Source organism: Oncorhynchus mykiss, chromosome 1 (assembly GCF_013265735.2).
Source record: "Oncorhynchus mykiss isolate Arlee chromosome 1, USDA_OmykA_1.1, whole genome shotgun sequence".
Classification (NCBI taxonomy): domain Eukaryota; kingdom Metazoa; phylum Chordata; class Actinopteri; order Salmoniformes; family Salmonidae; genus Oncorhynchus; species Oncorhynchus mykiss.
The window spans coordinates 39,826,491-39,849,191 of record NC_048565.1 but is presented as its reverse complement, the minus strand read 5'-3'; the positions used below and the strand labels follow the sequence as shown (position 1 = coordinate 39,849,191).

The window sequence follows — 22,701 nt, the reverse complement described above, 5'->3', positions numbered from 1 at the left end:
TTGCATGGACAGTGGTTTTGCTTAGGAATTGAAGTGGTTTGACAATGTAAAAGCAAAATAGATTTTTTTTTTAAATACAGTCTAACAAATAAACTTTGATTCAAACTATAGCTCAAAACTACGTGTGAAAACACACTAGGTAGTAGTTATGATTAACCCCTAAATGGGGAATAGGGTGTCATTTGAGACACTAAGCCCTGCATCTTCGTGGGGTGGCTGTGGGCTAGAACCCAGCAGGAGTCTGTAGGTTGGGTGTGGTGGTGGTGCTCCAGGCACAGTGAAGTTGCTACCAGAGAAATCTGGTTCTTGTTAACACACTACCAGGGACATTGAGTACTTCTCGGCTATGCCCAGTACAAACACACACAGATGACTCTCCCCACATAGACTTGCACTGAAAAACACATACATAAACATCAAACAAAGATATGTGCACCAACACTTACACAGCAAAGTAAAGACCAACTAGGCAGACATTTTGGCATGCGATCTGTGACCTCCATCTATGATCTTGGAGATCTACAGAATGATCTGTGATCTGAGGGAAAGCCCCTTATCTTCCTCCCATAATGCCATAGGTCTATATGAGATAGTGCAGGCTCCCTAAAAACAGTTCCTTTGAAATGGGATCCTCTGTTATAGTACCAGCTTTAAATCCTACACTGCTATCATGCATGTTTTATGTCCCATGTTTAATGTATCTCTGTAAGTATATCACTCAAGTTTCCAATTATCCAATTCCCTCTTCCCCCTCCCCTCCATGGACATTATTTACAGGGAGAGCCATTTACTTCAACTGTCTCTTTCTCCACTCGGTCTCCCCCCTTTCTTTCCCTCCTGGGGTAGCACCATGTTGTAGATCCCAAAATGTTCAACAAGCTTTCCCATGATATTATCAACAACATTCTTGGACAGGGAGAAATAGGACGATTAAATGTAAATTCGGGCTGTGGTCCAGCGGTTCGATCCGGAGTGTCTTATGTTCTAAGTCTGTGTGCTTAACCCTGTGGACCTCCTCAACATCTGCTCTGTGTCAAACATTAGTGACAGTAGAGACATGGTGATTGAAGGTCCACACCTAGGCCTAATTTGTAGCAAACTCACTGCAGCCGTCTGTGAGAGGAACTGATGTCAACCTGCTATTAGAAACACACACACCACACCCAACAAACAAGCACAAACTCCTACACACGTGCTTGTGAACTCTAAAAGTGCACACGCACACACACACAAACTGCCAAATGGCATTCACTAGTTTGAGTGCAGCCATCTATCTCCTGGTGCTTTTCTTGTGTTCTCTGGGCCATGAGCTAAATTCAGTCCAGCCAGAGTCCAGCGCAGAACCCCAGAGGGAAGCAACAGATTAGAAGCAGAGGGAGCTGAGTTCCAAACAGCCCTGTTACGATATGGTGCTTCTTCCCCCGTATCTCATCTCCCACTACCTATCCCCCCCCCCCCAATCCACTTATTGCTCCCGCTTTCCCCTTCCCTGTCTCTCTCTCCCTCTGGTGTACAGTATACAGCCCCTGACAGACAGATGGGCCTGGGGAAGTGAGAGGGGATTGGGGTTCTGGACAGTCACCAGGACACACTGAGCCATCCGGCCAGGACCACTGATCCCTGACCCGGTTCCCACTGCTGTTCCACAACAGCAGAACCTCAGGATGTTCCAGGTGTTTTACACAACATCTGTCTGACAGGAGGTGGCCTGGTCCGAGGCTCTACAGGAGGCTGCATGGGGGGAGTGAGGGAGGGAGGACTCACTGACCCCCATGGATTCGGAATGTTCTGGTACAGCCTCAGTGAATGACACAGACTTGGAAGAAAGTGCCAGTATATTTAGAGGGTGATGTCTATGGTTATCTCCAGGAGCGAGATGTGGTTCAGCTCCCGGTGGTGTGAGGTAAGGGTGTCTAGTGTGTGTGTGTGACAGAGCCCCCTCTCTCACATATTCATTGTCCATCAGGGTATGGTTAGATCAGAGCAGAGAGGACAGAGGGCAGCAGATGAGAGGCTTCAGGAGGGCAGAGGGGGAGTGCTGCAGAAGAGTATTTCTTTATGGTTTCACAGGACAGCCTGCTCTTCCAGCATCATGAATAAGTTATCGGACTGCTTGGATCCATAATCCAGCCCTGCCAGGACCTCAACAGCCATAGACTGGCTGTAAGCTGGCAATGAGGGATGGACACACGTTCGAGCACACAAACCTACAGGCGCACAAACCTACAGGCGCACACACACAGGGTAAGTGATATACCCTGCTGCGGTCTCTTAGCAGGCAGGAAATGTCCAGAAACTATGGCAGTCACAGTAAAGTCGCAAGGGTGGAGAGGGCAAGATGGGGGCCAGTCTCTGTCTGTCTTGTTTTGGCCAAAACCCTTTCTCTTAGTCTTCCCCTCTAAACCCAGAGCAGACTGTAGACCCTCACCCATTAACTAGACCTGTGATAGGAAGTCCCAATCCCCAGTATGTTACACACCACTGTAATTACTCAGGCCTATACTACAACTGTTGTGTCTGGACCATGAATACACGCCCCTTACACAAGCCACAATCCCCCAAACGACCACTGTGGATCCCACCACCACAGAAACATCAGTCAACACATGAAACATAGCATCCCCACCGCACCTCAGAGGGCAGCGGTCAGCAGCTGTGAGGAGAGGAAGTGAGAGGTGCAGAGGGAAGCACCCAGCTTCTGCCTGACAGGGCCAGTCTATCTATAGCAGAAGGAGAGGGATGGAGAAAGGGAGGGAGGAGCGGCCCAGATAAGAAAGCAGAGGAGGGAAGGTGGAGATGTGAAAGTCTTCCAGCAGTGTGCTATAAGTTACGCTAACATAGCCTGAGTGAGCAGTATCCCACTGCACTGGAAGAACAATGACATCACAGAGACTAAGAGTAGCTGTAGCCTGCCTACTCGGAAACCGGCCTTGTAGATTGTAGCAGATTCATTGACAGGCCCAAATGGATATGCTGCAAATGAACAACCACATTTCTCTATGGTCGTTTGACAATGTATGCTATGACCTCACCATGTTCGAGCATTACCAGTGCCCAATGAACCTAACACAATCCGGAATGCAATCAAGTAGAGTTATTTGGATAAATCTGACTTCACTTATAAGTGTCTTAACTTAAACTGTCCATACACCATTCACATGCATATATTCTGTTCTGACATTTCTTGTCATTTTTTAACGTTTAGATTATGTGTGTGTCAGTGGCGGTCAGTGCCATTTAAGATGAGGGAGGACAATATTTGTTTTAATGAACATAGCCTTATTTCTATTACAGCATATTCCATTCACCCAGCTCAAAGTAACATCAATAGGTTTAGGCTACTAGATGACACTCACATTTTCACTACAACCTAGCCTGTAAATTAAAGTTTACAACGTAGGTGCACAGGTCTTGAGAAATTTGAGTAATCAAAGTGAGAGACCGTGACATTGATTACCGCCTTGCACACTCTTGCCTGCATCTATCTGATCTAAGTTTTAAATCACCAGTCTAACAGTTGCAAACAAGAGTTTCTATTAGCGAAACGCAGATATATTTATCCCATTTCCTCCTGTTTGCTTCTGTTTAAGAATCATTCGTCAACAGAATCTGCAGAATGAATACACCCCTTCTCACAAGCAAACAATCATGCAGTACAGTGTACACTCAGTACGCAGTTCAGCGGGCCCAGGTTGCAATGAATTAATCAAAACGAAAACTTACCTTGACTTGGAAGAGCTCCAGTGTTGGATTGCCATAGCCAGCTAGCTAACACAGCATCCCTCTCTGTTTGAGCTGGGTGTTTGAGTATGTTAAACTAGCTAGCTGCATTCGCCAGCAAATGAAGTGAAAAAAGAAAATATATATATATATATATATAGCCAGCTCTCTCTCTTCATTTTTGAAGAAATACATTTGTTCAACTATTGTCTTTCTCTCACTTTGAGTCAACAACTCACCGTACTTTTAAGCACTGCTAGCTAGCTGTAGCTTAGGCTTTCAGTACTAGATTCATTCTCTGATCCTTTGATTGGGTGGACAACATGCCAGTTCATTTGTTTTTTTATTTAATTAGGCAAGTAAGTTCAGAACAAATTTTTATTTACAATGACGGCCTACCCCCCCGGGAAAAATCCTCCACTAACCCGGATGACGCTGAGCCAGTTGTGCGCCGCTCTATGGGACTACCCGATCACGGCCGGTTGTGACACAGCCTGGGAACGAACCAGGGTCTGTACTGATGCCTCTAGCATTGCAGTGCCATAGACCGCTGCCCCACTCGGGAGGCCTATGCTGCAAGAGCTCTGACAGGTTGTTGGACGTCCTTAGGAAGTTATAATTACTGTGTAATATATAGAAGGGGGTGAGAACCATGAGCCCCCTAGGTTTTGAATTGAAGTCAATGTACCCAGAGGAGGATGGAAACTAGCTGGAAACTAGCTGGAAACTAGCTGTCCTCCGGCTACACCAGAGAGTGCTGCTGAGGCTACTGTAGACCTTCATTATAAAACAGTGTGTTTTGAGAAATTATTTGGTGACATGAATATATTTAGTATAGTTTTATCTAAAAAGGGTAACTAATGTTTCACTATAAAAAAATAAAAAAATAAAATGGAGAGGATGGACCTCTCCTTCCTCCTCTGAGGAGCCTCCACTGGTGTGTATTGTTATCGGTAGATATTGCTGCACTGTTGGCGCTAGACACAAGATTTTTCTGCACCTGCGATAACATCTGCAAAACTGTGTAAGCAACCAATAAACTTTGATTTGAAGTGACTCATAAGTCAGAAGTGACTCACGCGCCATTCTTATGTGCCTTTTTATTCCGTGTGTGTGTGTGTGTGTGTGTGTGTGTGTGTGTGTGTGTGTGAGAGAGAATGTCTGTGTCCTTTTATTTTATCTGGGTTGCATCCATGTTCAGAGCAATTACACAAACACACCACGCTCTCATATGAACAATACTGACAGAGTCAGCTAGTGCTATTCTTGTCTCACTCCCTGGGAAAACACACTAGCAAGGAGGGAAGATGCCATTGAGTCACTGTTTGTGCATGTGCGTGTGTGCCATGTGCCTGTGTCTAGGTCTATATGTGTGTGGGTGTGTGAAAAGCCAGACCTGGAACACAAGGCTAGAAGAATAAGTCAGTGTGTTTGTTTTGGTGCGGGCCTCATATCATTTTACAGATACAATAAAAAATACTAGCTATTCATGGATTACAAGTTTTGTCACAATATTGTTTTGAACGTTAGTTTTGGACTGATTCCCGACTGAGCATTCTACTCAATGCATCGTAAATGGGCACCGATGAAGATTCCATCAAAAGTTAATTACAGTGGTTTGCAAATACAATGACATTCAAAATGAGGCAATAATTAGTAGAAAAACCTTTTGATGTCACCAGATTGACTTTAGATGCAGTATAACGTTAGCTAGCTAAGATTGGGGGTAGGCCAGTTTTAGTTAGCTAACATTAGTATTGCTAGCTACAGTATTTCTGACAAACTTTGCTAGTTAATGGCAACATTGCCATCTGTCAAAAGTAAATTTGACAACATGATAATAGTGGCAAAGTTGTTTCCTACTAAATATTTGGCTTGTCAACACTTTAAGGCACCACTATGGCGCCACCAACAGAGGGCAGCTTGAGAAAGTTCAAAACAATGGCGTGACAGAGGTGCAAACTACGAATAAAATTAAGGGGGAAAAGAAAAGAGGGTCTTTATTGGACAAGGCTTCCATGCTCTGCCAGGGGGATAGGACCCTGCCTCGTTAAGTACCTATACTAAGCGAGGGTACGTCCCAAATGGCACCCTATTCCCTATCTAGTAAAAAGTAGTACACTATATTATAGGGGATAGGGTGCCATTTGAGACACAGCCCTAGTTAGCTACACTCTGGCACCGTGCGGGGTTCCATGATCTAAGACACACTCTGCTCTTCAATGCACTACACAGTGTGTTTACACAGAGTGGCTGGCTCTAGTGTTAATGGCAGAAGGTGTTTTACAATGTCATCAGTGTGTGGGGAGGGAGGATGCATTTGATAGTCTTACATTTAATAGTTAAAACAATGAGGAACGAGCCATGACCTGACAAGTGAGATGTACTAAATAAAGCAGAAAGACAGAGTTAACAACACGTTAGTGCTAAATAACATTGGAAATAGAGTTGTACCACTACTGTATAACTTTTTTCTTTTTTTTCCCGCTTTTGTTGGCTTCAGAACCAGTACCAAATTGCAACCGGAGCCAAGATGCAAGAGAGAAACAGGAATGCTGCTGTCAGGCCCACCGGACTCAACGACCGGTTCAAATGAGGACGTGAGTGTGTCTTAGTCTCAGTGTGTGCCTTCTCCATTGTCATCGTCAAGCCAAACAACATTGGCATGACAAGAGAGCAGAAACAGACTGGCATGTCTCTGGTAGTCTCGCAATCAACACATACTAATTTGAGAATCACCGAGTTCAATGAGTTATGGAGATACAGAGAACAGCTGGAGTTCAAGTAAAGGACAAGTGATAAACTATTATATTGTGGAAAGTACCATTGGCACACATAGGAGTATTTACTCTAGACAAGCTAACCAAGTCTAGAGTTTGGAGTAGCCAGGACTGTTGGAGTTCCTTACCTAACATTAGCTGTTCTCCAAACAATGACAGCACCTTGGAATAAGGGATGAGCTAATTGGCTGAAAAATAGCTAGGGTTTAGTAAGAGCAGAACTCATAAGCTGAGAAAGAGTTAACGTCACACAAATGGTGCTGTGCACACACGCACCTGTCCTCAGAAAGAAAAACAGTCTAAGGAGCGTGAGAAAGAGAGCAAGCCACTTCCTCTACAGCCAGGCTTCTAGACGATCGAGATCATGAATATGAAATAATGCCCTGGTCTGCACAGCGCCCATCTGTGATGTATGATCTGCGATCGTCACACAGCCCTGGTGCTTTGATCAGGAGGTTCCCTTTGATCCCAGAGGAAAGAACAGAGAAACAGGAAGAACAGAGCCTCTGTCCTAAACACACCATCCTCTCCTCTATCCACAAAGAGAGGAGAGATGGAGGGGGGGGAGACTGACAGGAAGTTGAGAAAGCATGCAAGACAGACAGTGAGAGAGAGGCACAGAGAACGAGAGAGAGGCACAGAGAACGAGAGAGAGCGAGAGAGAGCGAGAGAGAGCGAGAGAGCGAGACAGACCAGACAGGGATAGAGAGCTAGCTCCTCTCGGTGCGCATTTAAGGGGTTTGCAGGAAAGAGGGGGACCAGCACACTGAGGTAACCCAGAAGTAATGAACAATCTGTGGGAACCTCCTTAAAACTCCATAGGTCTTGTTCATTAGGCACCAAACTGAAGAAAACGGCCTGAAACGGAGGAGCTACCTGGACTTCACATGTTCTGTTGCAAAAGGTTTTAAAGTGTTTTCCGTAATGAAGCTTGAGGATAAAGTTACTGCAGGGGGTGAAGGGACTTACCTGACCATCCTGCCCAACATGCACCTGGTGGATCTGAAGGTTCCCCTGAGAGAGAGAAGAGAGGGATCATTCAGACAGCCTGAGAGCATCACACAATTTGTAAACACACACTAATCATAGTGCATAATGAACATACCAATCACAGCATCATTCACTCACACACACACACAGCATAAACAAATCACAGACGCCATGACATTAACAAGACCACATGAAAAACAAGCCCAATTAAGCCTATATTCCTTGTGCTGTTTTCACTCCTAATTCTATTTCATATTCAATGCTGTCTGAGCTGCCATATGGACAGGCAGCATGGTAATCTCTCCCAAATAGCCTTATTTCCTTTTCCAACATGCTGAAACCAATGGCTTTGATGAAGAGGCCCCTGTTTCTAATGAAAACGCACACTGAGCGACAGTTGGGAAAAGTGGGATTTTGTTGCTAAGCTTTGAACTCCCAAAACAAACAAAATCATAGAGTGAAAAAATGTATTTTCTGGCGTCCGATCACAAAGAGCAGGAAAGGCTTTCAGAGCTTGTCTTCCTCAGTTTCTCTCAAACTGTCTTCCTCCCTGTGTCTTGGTTGTACAGGTTAGGAACCTCCGTAGAATACCTGGACGATGTGTCAGCCCTATTTGCAGTTGCATGCATGTGTACGTGTGTGTATGTATACGTCTACTCAAGTGTGTGCCCGCACGCAGTGTCGCCTCAAAATAAATCTCTACCTCACATCTTATTACAAATATTTAACTATAATGCTGAGGCAGATAATTATTTCTCAAACACCATGTAGTTCTGAGTCTGATTCTCTTAGAGCCAACCCATTGTGTGCATGTGAGGCTGTCTAGTGAGAGACACAGACCATCTGGGTATTATTTGGAAACAAATAGTATAATAACCCATGCATAGGCAGGCGGTAGATATAAACAAGCACCGTTAACATTTAACATCTGTTGACGGTGAACTCTGCCTAATGACTTTCATACTGGCTACCATTACTGACTATTAAAGTGGCCCTCAGTCACTCACTGAGATACCCGGATAGATAGACAGACAGGCTGACAGGCTGACGGGCAGACAGAAACACTTACCTCACTGTCCTGTGTGATTTGCACCTCTTCCCCCTGTGGGACCTGGGCAATATGGAGGTGTCCCTGAGGTATCTGATAATGGAGAGAGAGAACAAGATGAGAGAACAAGATGAGAGCGAGAACAATATGAGGGAACAAGATGAGAGAGAGAACAATATGAGGGAACAAGATGAGAGAGAGAACAATGTGAGAGAACGAGAAAGAGAGAGAGAGAACAAGAACTCACAATGTGTGTGTGGCACCGTTAACACATACATCCACTCTCACCCCTCCACCATCAGCCTCTAGTCTGAGCCCTGCTGCAGTCGCTGCCTGACAGATCCTATGCTTTACATTTCCTCCACTGCATTAGCAGCACTTGTACATTTCAGGCTTGGCTGCACCCGCTAATACTCTGTAGAATATCAAGAGGGTAATATCTGCACAACGGTAAGCTCCCCATCATGATTCACTCTCTCCCCACTAGGCCTAGATTCAAATACTATTTGAAATCTTTCAAAATGTACATTGAGCGTTTGCTCTAGCCTGCTTGGAGTGCCAGATGGGTGGGTGTTTGCAGTTTAGGACTACTACATTGGACCATTAAGCCAGGCAAGCTCAATCAAACACATAAGTATTTACAATTATTTCAAATAGTTTAACCCATGTCTACTCACTAATACATATTTTTCTCATTTTCTCAATTTTTGACATGATAATATTGCATTGGATATTAACGCAAAACTGATCTCTCATGGACATACTAGCATCTGACCAAATTACGCAAGATTGTAGTTCTGGGTCAACCGAGATGAACACAAAACTATACTTTTCACAAATGATCATTTAGTTTTTATAGTCTGCAAGGGTGGAATTCTGGCCTTAGCCTGTTCTTAGCCTGTTCTTAGCCTGTCGTTGCGTGTACAACTATACTTCTCCCAAATAACTAGTCCATTTTTTTAGAAACCGGTTACGGACTTTTGAGAAAGCATTTTAGTCAGCGTGGGGCACGGCCAGCTTCATCACACTCTGACCTGACATAGATTATAATATGACCAGCATTTCCCCTAACGCTCTCTGCCTCTTCAAGTCTAAACATATACAACAGAGTCAAGCTGCTAGCCTGATCCCAGATCTGTTTGTGCTCTTGCCAACTATTTTGCTGTCATTGTCAAGCTAAAACAGTCTTGCTCTTCAAATAGCTTATAAACATAAACAACATTTCCCCAATTTGACATGGCAATAACTGACACGGAGTTGGCATGAAACCACAAACAGACTGTCACTCAGGCAATCAAGCTAATGCTTCCCTCAATAACACAGGACAACCTGGTGGAAGACGTGAGCTCTGATAGTAGTACAGTACTTACTCCTTAGTTGGGTTTCAATACATTTCAATGGCAGACATAACATTTACTAAGATCCTTTCCTTCGTTATCACTGAAAAGGTCAAAGCACTGTCTTCATTCTAAGTGATAGTGTGGACATTGGAACAGAACAACATTGTGACTCCGTGAAGGTGCACAGGCAACAGGAAGTGATCAGAGTGATCCATGTTTTTGTCACTTCTAGATTAGACTACTGCAATGCTCTACTTTCCGGCTACCTGGATAAAGAACTAAATAAACTTCAGTTAGTGCTAAACACGGCTGCTAGAATCTTGACTAGGACCAAAAAATGTGATCATATTACTTCAGTGTTAGCCCCTCTACACTGGCTTCCTGTTAAAGCTAGGGCTGATTTCAATGTTTTACTGCTAACCTACAAAGCATTACGTGGGCTTGCTCCTACCCATCTTTCTGATTTGGTCCTGCCGTACATACAGTGCCTTGGGAAAGTATTCGGCCCCCTTGAACTTTGCGACCTTTTGCCACATTTCAGGCTTCAAACATAAAGATATAAAACTGTATTTTTTTGTGAAGAATCAACAACAAGTGGGACACAATCATGAAGTGGAACGACATTTATTCGATATTTCAAACTTTTTTAACAAATAAAAAACTGAAAAATTGGGCGTGCAAAATTATTCAGCCCCTTTACTTTCAGTGCAGCAAACTCTCTCCAGAAGTTCAGTGAGGATCTCTGAATGATCCAATGTTGACCTAAATGACTAATGATGATAAATACAATCCACCTGTGTGTAATCAAGTCTCCGTATAAATGCACCTGCACTGTGATAGTCTCAGAGGTCCGTTAAAAGCGCAGAGAGAATCATGAAGAACAAGGAACACACCAGGCAGGTCCGAGATACTGTTGTGAAGAAGTTTAAAGCCGGATTTGGATACAAAAAGATTTCCCAAGCTTTAAACTTCCCAAGGAGCACTGTGCAAGCGATAATATTGAAATGGAAGGAGTATCAGACCACTGCAAATCTACCAAGACCTGGCCGTCCCTCTAAACTTTCAGCTCATACAAGGAGAAGACTGATCAGAGATGCAGCCAAGAGGCCCATGATCACTCTGGATGAACTGCAGAGATCTACAGCTGAGGTGGGAGACTCTGTCCATAGGACAACAATCAGTCATATATTGCACAAATCTGGCCTTTATGGAAGAGTGGCAAGAAGAAAGCCATTTCTTAAAGATATCCATAAAAAGTGTTGTTTAAAGTTTGCCACAAGCCACCTGGGAGACACACCAAACATGTGGAAGAAGGTGCTCTGGTCAGATGAAACCAAAATTGAACTTTTTGGCAACAATGCAAAACGTTATGTTTGGCGTAAAAGCAGCACAGCTGAACACACCATCCCCACTGTCAAACATGGTGGTGGCAGCATCATGGTTTGGGCCTGCTTTTCTTCAGCAGGGACAGGGAAGATGGTTAAAATTGATGGGAAGATGGATGGAGCCAAATACAGGACCATTCTGGAAGAAAACCTGATGGAGTCTGCAAAAGACCTGAGACTGGGACGGAGATTTGTCTTCCAACAAGACAATGATCCAAAACATAAAGCAAAATCTACAATGGAATGGTTCAAAAATAAACATATCCAGGTGTTAGAATGGCCAAGTCAAAGTCCAGACCTGAATCCAATCGAGAATCTGTGGAAAGAACTGAAAACTGCTGTTCACAAATGCTCTCCATCCAACCTCACTGAGCTCGAGCTGTTTTGCAAGGAGGAATGGGAAAACATTTCAGTCTCTCGATGTGCAAAACTGATAGAGACATACCCCAAGCGACTTACAGCTGTAATCACAGCAAAAGGTGGCGCTACAAAGTATTAACTTAAGGGGGCTGAATAATTTTGCACGCCCAATTTTTCAGTTTTTGATTTGTTAAAAAAGTTTGAAATATCCAAGAAATGTCGTTCCACTTCATGATTGTGTCCCACTTGTTGTTGATTCTTCACAAAAAAATACAGTTTTATATCTTTATGTTTGAAGCCTGAAATGTGGCAAAAGGTCGCAAAGTTCAAGGGGGCCGAATACTTTCGCAAGGCACTGTACCTACTGTCTCCCTTGCTGTCTCTGCCTGACTTGCTCCCCTCTCTCCACTGGGATTCTCTGCCTCTAACGCTATTACAGGGGCTGAGTCACTGGCTTACTGGTGCTCTTCCATGCCGTCCCTAGGAGGGGTGCGTCACTTGAGTGGGTTGAGTCACTGATGTGATCTTCCTGTCCGGGTTGGAGCCCCCCTCGGGTTTGTGCCGTGAGGGAGATTTTGTGGGCTATACTCAGCCTTGTCTCAGGATGGTAGATTGGTGGTTGAAGATATCCCTCTAGTGGTGTGGGGGCTGTACTTTGGCAAAGTGGGTGGGGTTATATTCTGCCTGTTTGGTCCTGTCCGGGGGTATCATTGGACGGGGCCAGTGTCTCCTGACCCCTCCGGTCTCAGCCTTCAGTAATTATGCTGCAATAGTTAATGTGTCGGGGGGGATAGGGTCAGTCTGTTATATCTGGGGGAAGTCTCTCTCTCACACACACACACACACACATACACACATACACACAACCCCCCAGGACCATGCCTCGGGACTTCCTGGCCTGATGACTCCATGCTGTCCCCAGTCCACGTGGTCATGCTACTGCTCCAGTTTCAACTGTTCTGCCTGCGGCTATGGAATCCTGACCTGTTCACTGGACGTGCTACCTGTCCCGGACCTGCTGGTTTGGACTCTCTCTACTGCACCTGCTGTCTCTAACTCTGAATGATCGGCTATGAAAAGCCAACTACAATTTACTCCTGAAGTGCTGATATGTTGCACCCTCTACAACCACTGTGATTATTATTATTTGACCCTGCTGGTCATCTATGAACATCTGACATGTTGAACCCTCTACAACCACTGTGATTATTATTATTATTTGACCCTGCTGGTCATCTATGAACATCTTGGCCATGCACTGTTATAATCTCCACCCGGCACAGCCAGAAAAGGACTGGCCAAGTTTCTTCCTAGGTTCCTGCCTTTCTAGGGAGTTTTTCCTAGCCATCATGCTAAGTTGTGTGTGCGCAGGGGTTTGTGAAAAGAAGAACTGAGACCAAAGGCAGAGAAATGGGGAGCGCAAAAGAAAAAAGAGGGGAAAAAGAGCAACCGAGAGAAATAGAAGACAGGGTTTAAGCCAGAGAGAAACAGGGCAGGTAAGAGAATGAGAGAGAAGGAAAAGAGGATGAGATAGAGAGATTAAACGAAATAAATCAGGGCTATAGGGCAGGATGGAGAGGAGACTGACACTCACTATTTGGACCTGTCCGTCCTCTCCTATGCGGTGTATCTGGACCTGTTGGACGTCTTGGTTGGCCAGGGTGTAGTGTAGAGTCTGCTGGGTCACCCCCTCCATGTGAGCCACCTCCGCCACAGCGCCACCCTCTGGGGAGGAAGGGCATTAGCACAGGGCAGGATAAGGCACTAGTGTAATGCAATAGAGTTAACAACAGTAAGGTTGAAGATAGAAGCTACCCAGCTCAGACACAGATCTAGGACCAGATTATTGACCGACTCCCCCAGATCCATTAGGTGGAAAGGGGGATAGCAAACTGAAATAAAAGCCCATTCACCTCTGGAGGAATACTTGGCAACAGCTCAGGCCATCTGCTGGATGATGGTGTGTGTTTATACTGTATCAATCATGTCTAAATACACAACAAGGACTCTCAAGCTAGCAGTCCAAACAGACTCATGACCCAGCGGCCAAACACAACCCCCCCGGCCTCAGTCTAAACACCCACCACTATCACACCCACGTCCCCCATCAGCCCACCATAGCTCCATCTATTATCTCATTGGGGGTGTGTGTGCTTGGTGTGTGTGATTAGTTTACACTAGTGCGTGCGTGCTCGCTTTGAGATTGATGTAGGCCTACATCCCACCACACTTATCATAAAAGGGACAAAGCAGGCCTAAATGACTCATTCTCAAAATAATATTATCATGGCATATAAAACACGAGGCACAGACATCTGACTGGTACAGCTCATATCATAGTAATATGTTGTATTTCCTGCCAGTAAGAGGTCCATCTTCCAACCTTCAGCATGACCACAGGTGTCTCTCAAATGGCACCCTTAATCCTATATAGTGTGCTACATTTGACCAGAGCTCTATGGGCTTTGATCAAAAGTTGTGCACTATATAGTGAATAGGGTGCCATCTGGGGCACAACCCATGAACTGTGGTATGTAAATAATCCCCAGTCCAGCCATTGGCAGTGAGGTGAGAGCCTGGAGGCTCGTGGAGACTGTACTTTTGGTGTTAGCCCTCGCTCTACATTCATTAATAAATAACGGTTTAAAGTTAGTTTAAATGTCGAAGCAGTTTTATTAAGGGGAGTGTGAGAGAACGTGCTCTGCAGGGTGCATGGGTGCGTGGTCTGGGAAAAGAGCAGGCCATGACTGTACACCCCTTGTGTGGGCTCACAGGATATTTGGGTTTCCCCTGCTGTCACACTCTCTCTGGTCAGGGGTGAGAGGTGATGGATCACAGGGAGGGGAGGACAGGAGGCGTTGTTGTGTTCTGAAGATTAGAACCATCTGCTACACTCTGCATCTGCACTACTCACTGGGTTCCTTATACACCAACACTTACATAAGTGAAAGGAAATACTAGTTTTACTATAAAGTGTGTGTGTGTGTGCGTGTGTGTGTGAGATGACCCCAGGTATCATGACTACCTGAGCAGCCAGGCGCGTTGGCGCTACGTCTGGAGAAGCTCTTGACCGCCAGACTCTGGCCGCGCTGCTTGCGTCTCCATGCCGTGCGACACTTGGAGTCGATGCTCTGCTTGATCCGGTACCAGTCCGACTCAGTGATGCCAAACTTATAGAACAGGTGACCTGAGGGAAACAAGGACCGAGGGCACATGTTAGGATGACTTCAGTTTAAGATGGTTAACTCACCATGACAAGGTAGAAATGGTCATAATAATTGCTTAAGATGGAGAGCGGTTCATGCCAAGTCTGTGTGTGTAGTTTGGACAGTGTAACCTTGTCCCACTAACAATGCAACTCTGCCTGAACTGTGAAAATGTCAGAAGCACTGAAAACTCTAGCTAGATTCTAAATCTGGTGGTCAAGGTACAGGTGGTCAGGTACCACTGCTAGTACTCATATCATCCCAATCTCTGACCCTGGGGACCATGTAGGTGGATATATAACATGTGAGAGGGTGGGGTTATGTTAGCAGCTGGTTTGAGGGTGAGACGGAGGAGTTGACAGCTTCTTTCTACCCCGATTAACGAGGCTGCTATCACCCGAGGGGAAGAGTTGAGACACGAGGAGGGGGAAGGGGGTGTGGGGGTTGGCCTCTAGCACACACACACCAACACACAAAACGCCTGACAGTCGTGTACAGGCACGAAAGGCAGGTGCTCTCTCACCAGTCCCAGTTGGACAGGCAGGCAGAGGAGTAGCTATGTTCCCATTAACTTGTCCAACGATTTTTGGTCGACATTTAGAAAGGTCGCATTTAAAATAGATGCGACAATTGCCTGCTTGGGTGAGTTTCCATTTAACCATCGTGTCAACAAAAACAGCTGAACGTAATGACGTCACACCAACAAAACATTTTGTAGAAAAACCTAGTGTTGAATAAAAATGTAGTGGTTGAAGTGTTTACCCATTTAGGCAAATTGTGTATTAATACATTGGCAACTGCCTGTATGTCCTTCCACCTAGCAGTTTCAGGTCTCAGGTAGCCCGTGAAAGACAGCATGGATAGAACACAATCATTTATATTTGCCATATCATAACAATTCTCATGCGCCAAAGTATCACCACGGTCTGTGTATTGGTGACATTTGCACTCCTGTACATCTGAAATAATTGGATGGTTAAACTTGCCAGCCAAACAGAAAAGCAAGGCGAAGCAATTCAGGCATGGGTAAACATTTTTATAGTAAGAAAAATAGTATTGGGCATTTAAAATGAAATGTTGGGTGGAGCATTATAGTTACGGGGTGACATTACGTGCCATGTGTACATTCAAAATGATTTGGCAATCATCATTTATTCGAAAAACAGTTTCCATCATAGTTTATCGCAATAAAGAAAGTTTGTCGACAAGAATTAACCTGCCGAACAGATACAAAATGTTGTCGATCTTTAGAACACTTCTGCTATATCTGCCGTTTCCATTGAACATGCAACAATTTTTTTGTGACATAAACCTGGGACAATGGAAACATGCCTACTGTGAGTGAGTCACCTGGCCCTGCTCCAGCCCCCACATACCTCAGTGTCAGCCCAAATCTGTCTCCACACACAGGTACACATACACACACCATACCTGAACTGCATAAACACACACCTGAATTACACAAAGACACACACAAAACAACTGCATCACACAAGTGCACGGACACACACACCAACACACTCCGCCACTCCTGCGATCAACAGACAGTAATAGATGTGGGGAGACAGAGTCCAAATCCCTCACCACACACACACACGACTAGTCCCAATAAATACTCCTCTACCACGGCCAGCCTCCCCTGGCTCCCCTCCCCTGGATTCCCTCCAGCTTCCCTCATTACCCATTTAAGCTTAATTAGGAATGAAAGGGGTCAGCGCATTAGCTATGGCCCCATCATGAACACTCCGACCTACATGTGCTTGTCAATTGGTGTTTGGTATGTTGTAAAATGTGTTATGCATGAATGCATGTGTTGTTCTAACCTGCCTGGGGAATGCAGAGAGATTCAGGTCACACTGGATGGAACTGGAGCTACACTACAACATGGGTCAGTGCTATCTTAACAGGTAACACAGGAGTATTTGGAGTTGAGGGTGTGGCTGTTGTGACAAGTGGTTGATGACAGGGTCAAAGGATAACCTAAGTGCTAGAGGGGAAGGGATTGAGCCCTCCCTATGATACATCTATGGGGAAAGATTGATCAAATAGTCACTGGCAACTGGTGCCATGTCAAGCGTGTGAGTGAGTGGGTTGGTGTGCGTGACTCACAGCGTACGCCGTAGATCATGAGCGGGTCCAGCTGCTTCTTGCCGTGCTTGCCCTGTCCTGACAGGTTGGACATTGCCTGCACTTCGCGGTGGAAAAGGTAGTCCAGCAGTGTCAGCGCCATCTTCTCCGCTGTGCGGCAGTTGGTGCTGAGGTGGAGCATGTCGCCCGGCAACACTGGGCAACGCACACGCATCTCTGCATTGTTCTCGTCGCCAAGCCACGTACCTGCTGGGTAGTCGTCTATAAAGAGAGGTGAAAGGGGGAGTTAAGTGGGTGTGTGGGTGCAGTGACAAAAGGTATAACCCCCAAAACTACTCTGCATATAACCCCCAAAACTACTAGGTATAACCCCCAAAACTACTCTGCGTATAACCCCCAAAACTACTAGGTATAACCCACAAAACTACTCGGTATAACCCACAAAACTATATAAACAAAAGTATGTGGACAGCCCTTCAAATTAGTTCATCAAATGTCTGCCCTGTTAGAGCTGCCCCAGTCAACTATAAGTGCTGTTATTTTGAAGTGGAATTGTCTAGGAGCAACAACAGCTCAGCCGCAAAGTGTTAGGCCACACAAGCTCCCAGAACGGGAACACAGAGTGCTGAAGTGCGTAAAAATTGTCTGTCCTTGGTTGCAACACTCACTACCGAGTCCCAAACTGCCTCTGGAACCAACGTAAGCACAAGAACTGTTCGTCGGGAGCTTCATGAAATGGCTTTCCATGGCCAAGCAGCCGCACACAAGCCTAAGATCACTATGCGCAATGCCAAGAGTCGGCTGGAGTGGTGCAAAGCTCACCACCATTGGACCATTGGAGCAGTGGAAACAAGTTCTCTGGAGTGATGAATTACGCTTCACCATTTTGCAGTCCAACAGATGAATCTGGGTTTGGCGGATGCCAGGAGAACGCCACCTGCCCCAATACATAGTGCCAACTGTAAAGTTTGGTGGAGGAGGAATAATGGTCTGGGACCGTTTTACGCTAAAACATACAATGACATTCTAGACGATTTTGTGCTTCCAACTTTGTGGCAACAGTTTGGGGAAGGCCCTTCCCCGTTTCACAAAGCCAGGTCCATACAGATGTGGTTTGTTGAGATCGGTGTGGAAGAACTGGACTGGAGTCCTGACCTTAACCCCATCGAACACCTTTGGGATGAATTGGAACGCCGACTGCAAGCCAAGCCTATTTGCCCAACATTAGTGCCCAATCTCACTAATGCTCGTAGCTGAATGGAAGCAAGTCCCTGCAGAAATGTTCCAACATCTAGTGGAAAGCCTTCTCAGAAGAGTGGAGGCTGTTATAGCAGCAAAGGGGGGACCAACTCCATATTAATGTCCATGATTTTGGAATGAGAGCAGGTGTCCACATAACAGTAAACCTGTTGCTCTGCCTTCTCAACAACACTATCAAAAAGGCAGGTCCTGGTTTTGTCACACCTGGACTAATGTTCAGTCCTATGGTCAGGTGCCACAAAGAGAGATTACAATTGGCTCAGAACAGGGCAGCACAGCTGGCCCTTAGAATGTACACGGAGAGCTAATATTAATAATATGGATGTAAATCTCTCATGGCTCAAAGTGGAGGAGAGATAGACTTCATCACTACTTGTTTTTGTAAGAAGTGTAGACAAGCTGTATGTACCGAGCTGTCTGTTTAAACTACTAGCACACAGCTCGGACACGCACGAATACCCCACAAGACATGCCACCAAAGATCTCTTCACTACCGAAATCAAGAACAGACTTTGGGAGGCGCACAGTACTACATAGAGACATGACCACATGGAACTCTATTCCTCATCAGGTAACTGATGCAAGCAGTACAAAGACACCTTATGGAACAGCAAGGACCGTGAAGAGACACAGGCACACGCTTACACATGATAAGACACGCACTCTACACACACGTACACATTCATTTTTTATATACACGTGGTAGTAGAGCAGTGGCCTGAGGGAACACAATGTGTTGTGGAAAATGTTATGAAATGTCATGCAATATTTGAAATTGTATATAAATGCCTTAATGTTGCAGGACCACAGGAAGAGTAGCTGCCGTCAAGGACTTGGCAGCAGCTAATGGGGATCCTTAATAAATACAAATCAAATACATACTTTTGGTCACGTAGTGTATTTGTAGGTCGGTGTATATAAGACATATTTGTGTGAAGCAGCAATAGCTCTAACACCTTTTCATGTGTGAAGGTTTTTGGGCTTAATGTTTTAATGAATATTTATATGTATAGACACAGTAACACACATGCACATAAGCAAACACACACAGAGAGCAAAAATACTTCACAGGAAGGCCTACACCACGTTTTGTTTCGCTTTACATACCAATTTTATTATTACACAATCCTGTGTGATCAATAGGATCCTTTCTCTGTATGAATGTATTTTGTGGCAGCCTACAGATAGATACATAGAGGTATAAATTAAGTGTAAATTGACATCAATAATGTACGTGTAACCGCCCCTAACAAAAATATGACAAAGCAAATACATACTTGGTAAAAAATGTAAATATATATACAAAATTAAATTAAAATAAGCCTAGACCTTCACCATCTCTGCTACTGCTGATACCACAGCACAGCCTTGTGGAGACCATCAGGAGTACATCAACACACAGCTCTAGAGGTTATTATACATTCTCTAACAATAGGAATCTCCCTGGGGCATTACAGAGTTCAACAAGGAACAACACACTTCCTATGGGATAGCTAGATCTATCTACACAGAGTGTAAAAAAAAACATTATGCTCTTTCCATGACATAGACCGACCAGGCGAACGCCATGATCCCTTGTTGATGTCGTCTGTTAAATCCACTTCAAAAATCAGTGTAGATGAAGGGGAGGAGACAGGTTAAAGAAGGATTTTGAGACAATTGAGACATGGATTGTATAGGTGTGCCATTCAGAGGGTGAATGGGCAAGATTTAAGAGCCTTTGAACAGGGTATAGTAGTAGGTGCCAGGCACACCGGTTTGTGTCAAGAACTGCAACACTGCTAGGTTTTTTACACTTAATAGTTTCCCGTGTGTATCAAGAATGGTCCACACCTATTCAGGCGAGGTGCTGGCTAGCAGAGTGGAACACTTAAAAAAATAAAGCAGAGCCACACACACTAGGAGCTCAGATGCAAAAATATTTATGTCCAACGTTCCGACAGACAAGCGGTCTTCATCAGGGTATCAAGAATGGTCCACCACCCAAAGGACATCCTGTCAACTTGACACAACTGTTGAGGCATTGGAGTCAACATGGGCCAACACACCTGTGGAATGCTATTGACACCTTGTAGAGTCCCATGCCCCGATGAATTGAGGATTTTATGAGGGATAAGTGGGGGATGGAACTCAATATTAGGAAGGTGTTCTTAATGTTTTGTACCTCTCAGTGTATATACACTACTGTTCAAAAGTTTGGGGTCACTTAGAAATGTCCTTGTTTTCCATGAAAACATACATGGAATGAGTTGCAAAATGAATAGGAAATAGTCAAGATGTTGACAAGGTTATAAATAATTATTTTTATTGAAATAATAATGGTCCTTCAAACTTTGCTTTCATCAAAGAATCCTCCATTTGCAGCAATTACAGCCTTGCAGACCTTTGGCATTCTAGTTGTCAATTTGTTGAGGTAATCTGAAGAGATTTCACCCCATGCTTCCTGAAGCACTACCCACTTGTTGGATTGGCTTTATGGGCCCTTCTTACGTACCATACGGTCCAGCTGCTCCCACAACAGCTTAATAGGGTTGAAATCCGGTAACTGTGCTGGCCACTCCATTAGAGAGAGAATACCAGCTGACTGCTTCTTCCCTAAATAGTTATTGCATAGTTTGGAGCTGTGCTTTTGGTCATTGTCCTGTTGTAGGAGGAAATTGGCTGCAAGTAAGCGCCGTCCACAGAGTATGGCATGGCGTTGCAAAATGGAGTGATAGCCTTCCCTTTTCAAGATCCCTTTTACCCTGTACAAATCTCCCACCAGCACCAAAGCACCCCCAGACCATCACATTGCCTCCACCATGCTTGACAGATGGCGTCAAGCACTCCTCCAGCATCTTTTCATTTTTTCTATGTCTCACGAATGTTCTTCTTTGTGATCCGAACACCTCAAACTTAGATTTCTCGGTCCGTAACACTTTTTTCCAATCTTCCTCTGTCCAGCATCTGTGTTCTTTTGCCCATCTTAATATTTTATTTTTATTGGCCAGTCTGAGATATGGCTTTTTCTTTGCATCTCTGCCTAGAAGGCAGGCATCCCGGAGTCACCTCTTCACTGTTGACGTTGAGACTGGTGTTTGGCGGGTACTATTTAATGAAGCTGAAGTTAAGGACTTCTGAGGTGTCGGTTTCTCAAACTAGACACTCTAATGTACTTGTCCTCTTGCTCAGTTGTGCACCGGGACCTCCCAGTCCTCTTTCTATTCTGTTAGAGACAGTTTGCACTGTTCTGTGAAGGAAGTAGTACAGTGTTGTACGAGATCTTCAGTTTCTTGGTAATTTCTCGCATGGAATAGCCTTCATTTCTCAGAACAAGAATAGACTGACGAGTTTCAAAAGAAAGCCTTTGTTTCTGGACATTTTGAGACAGTAATCGAACCCACAAATGCGGATGCCCCAGATACTCAACTAGTCTAAATAAGGCCCGTTTTATTGCTTCTTTAAATCAGCACGACTGTTTTCAGCTGTGCTAACATAATTGCAAAAGGGTTTTCTAATGATCAATTAGCCTTTTCAAATTATAAACTTGGTTTGCTAACACAATGTGCCATTGGAACATGATAATGGGCCTCTGTACACCTACATAGATATTCATTTTTTTTTTTAAATCAGCAATTTCCAGCTACAATAGTCATTTACAACATTAACCATGTCTACACTGTATTTCTGATCAATTTGATGGTATTTTAAATGGGCAAAAAAAAAAAAAAATCTTTCAAAAACAAGGACATTTTTAAGTGACCCCAAGCTTTTGAGAGGTGTGGAGAATTTGTTCTTAACTGACTTGCCTAGTCAAATAAAAATAAATAAATAAAAAAGTGGAAGGATCTCACACACACGCACACCCTTTGAAAACCACATGGTGCCCTCCAGCTAACACCGACAAAGACACGTCGCCATGGAAACTTGCAGCTGCAAATAAATGAATATGTATGCATGGAACGTCTTTGAAGCTAACCAAGGACCTTCCAGAAACCACTCAAAACAGCCCAAACAACAAAAACAACAGCATGAGCTGCAGAGTGAGAGACTTTGCTCAATCAGAAAAACATTTCCTCTCCTCAGGCGTGTCAGTGACCACTGGGAAAGCCGCTGACTCGACAGAGTGAGACCATCCTAGGAGACTTAAAAACAGTCTGTGTGAGACACTAGCTACAACAGATGTCTACACTGGTAATGATACAGACTGAAACGTCAACACAGCACCATTATACACGAACACAGGTGGTAGTATTTGGGTGTTAAGAAGTGCCAGGCAACAGATCACATCCACAAATCAAAGTCCAGCTGCATTTGAGTTCAAATGTGTTGATGTAACTGTCTAACTAAGAAGACTTCAGCCCGATTCACAAAATGGTGACAGGGATGAATAGATCAAGAGGCTTTTTCTTTACAATGCACACTTCAAACCATGTTTGGGACATGTGTGTGTGTGTGTGTGTGTGTGTGTATCTGTGGTTTCTGAGTTTCTCTGTGTGTGCATGTTTATGGTTTTCTGTGAAGGTTTGTGTATGTGCATGCATG

At 44.5% G+C, this 22,701-nt stretch overlaps 1 protein-coding gene across 3 annotated transcripts in view; it reads right to left on the bottom strand.

Moving 5' to 3' along the window:
- The window catches only part of LOC110522607 (protein BANP), a 72,236-nt gene that overhangs the window by 31,907 nt on the left and 17,628 nt on the right, over window positions 1-22,701 (bottom strand). For all 3 annotated transcript variants that reach the window (XM_021601072.2, XM_036977343.1, XM_036977350.1), the window contains 5 exons: window positions 16,939-17,178; window positions 14,649-14,810; window positions 13,218-13,348; window positions 8,560-8,631; window positions 7,470-7,514 (listed from right to left, as the gene is read on the bottom strand). In XM_021601072.2, the coding sequence (XP_021456747.2) occupies window positions 7,470-7,514; window positions 8,560-8,631; window positions 13,218-13,348; window positions 14,649-14,810; window positions 16,939-17,178 (650 nt within the window). The remainder of the gene's footprint in view (window positions 1-7,469; window positions 7,515-8,559; window positions 8,632-13,217; window positions 13,349-14,648; window positions 14,811-16,938; window positions 17,179-22,701) is intronic.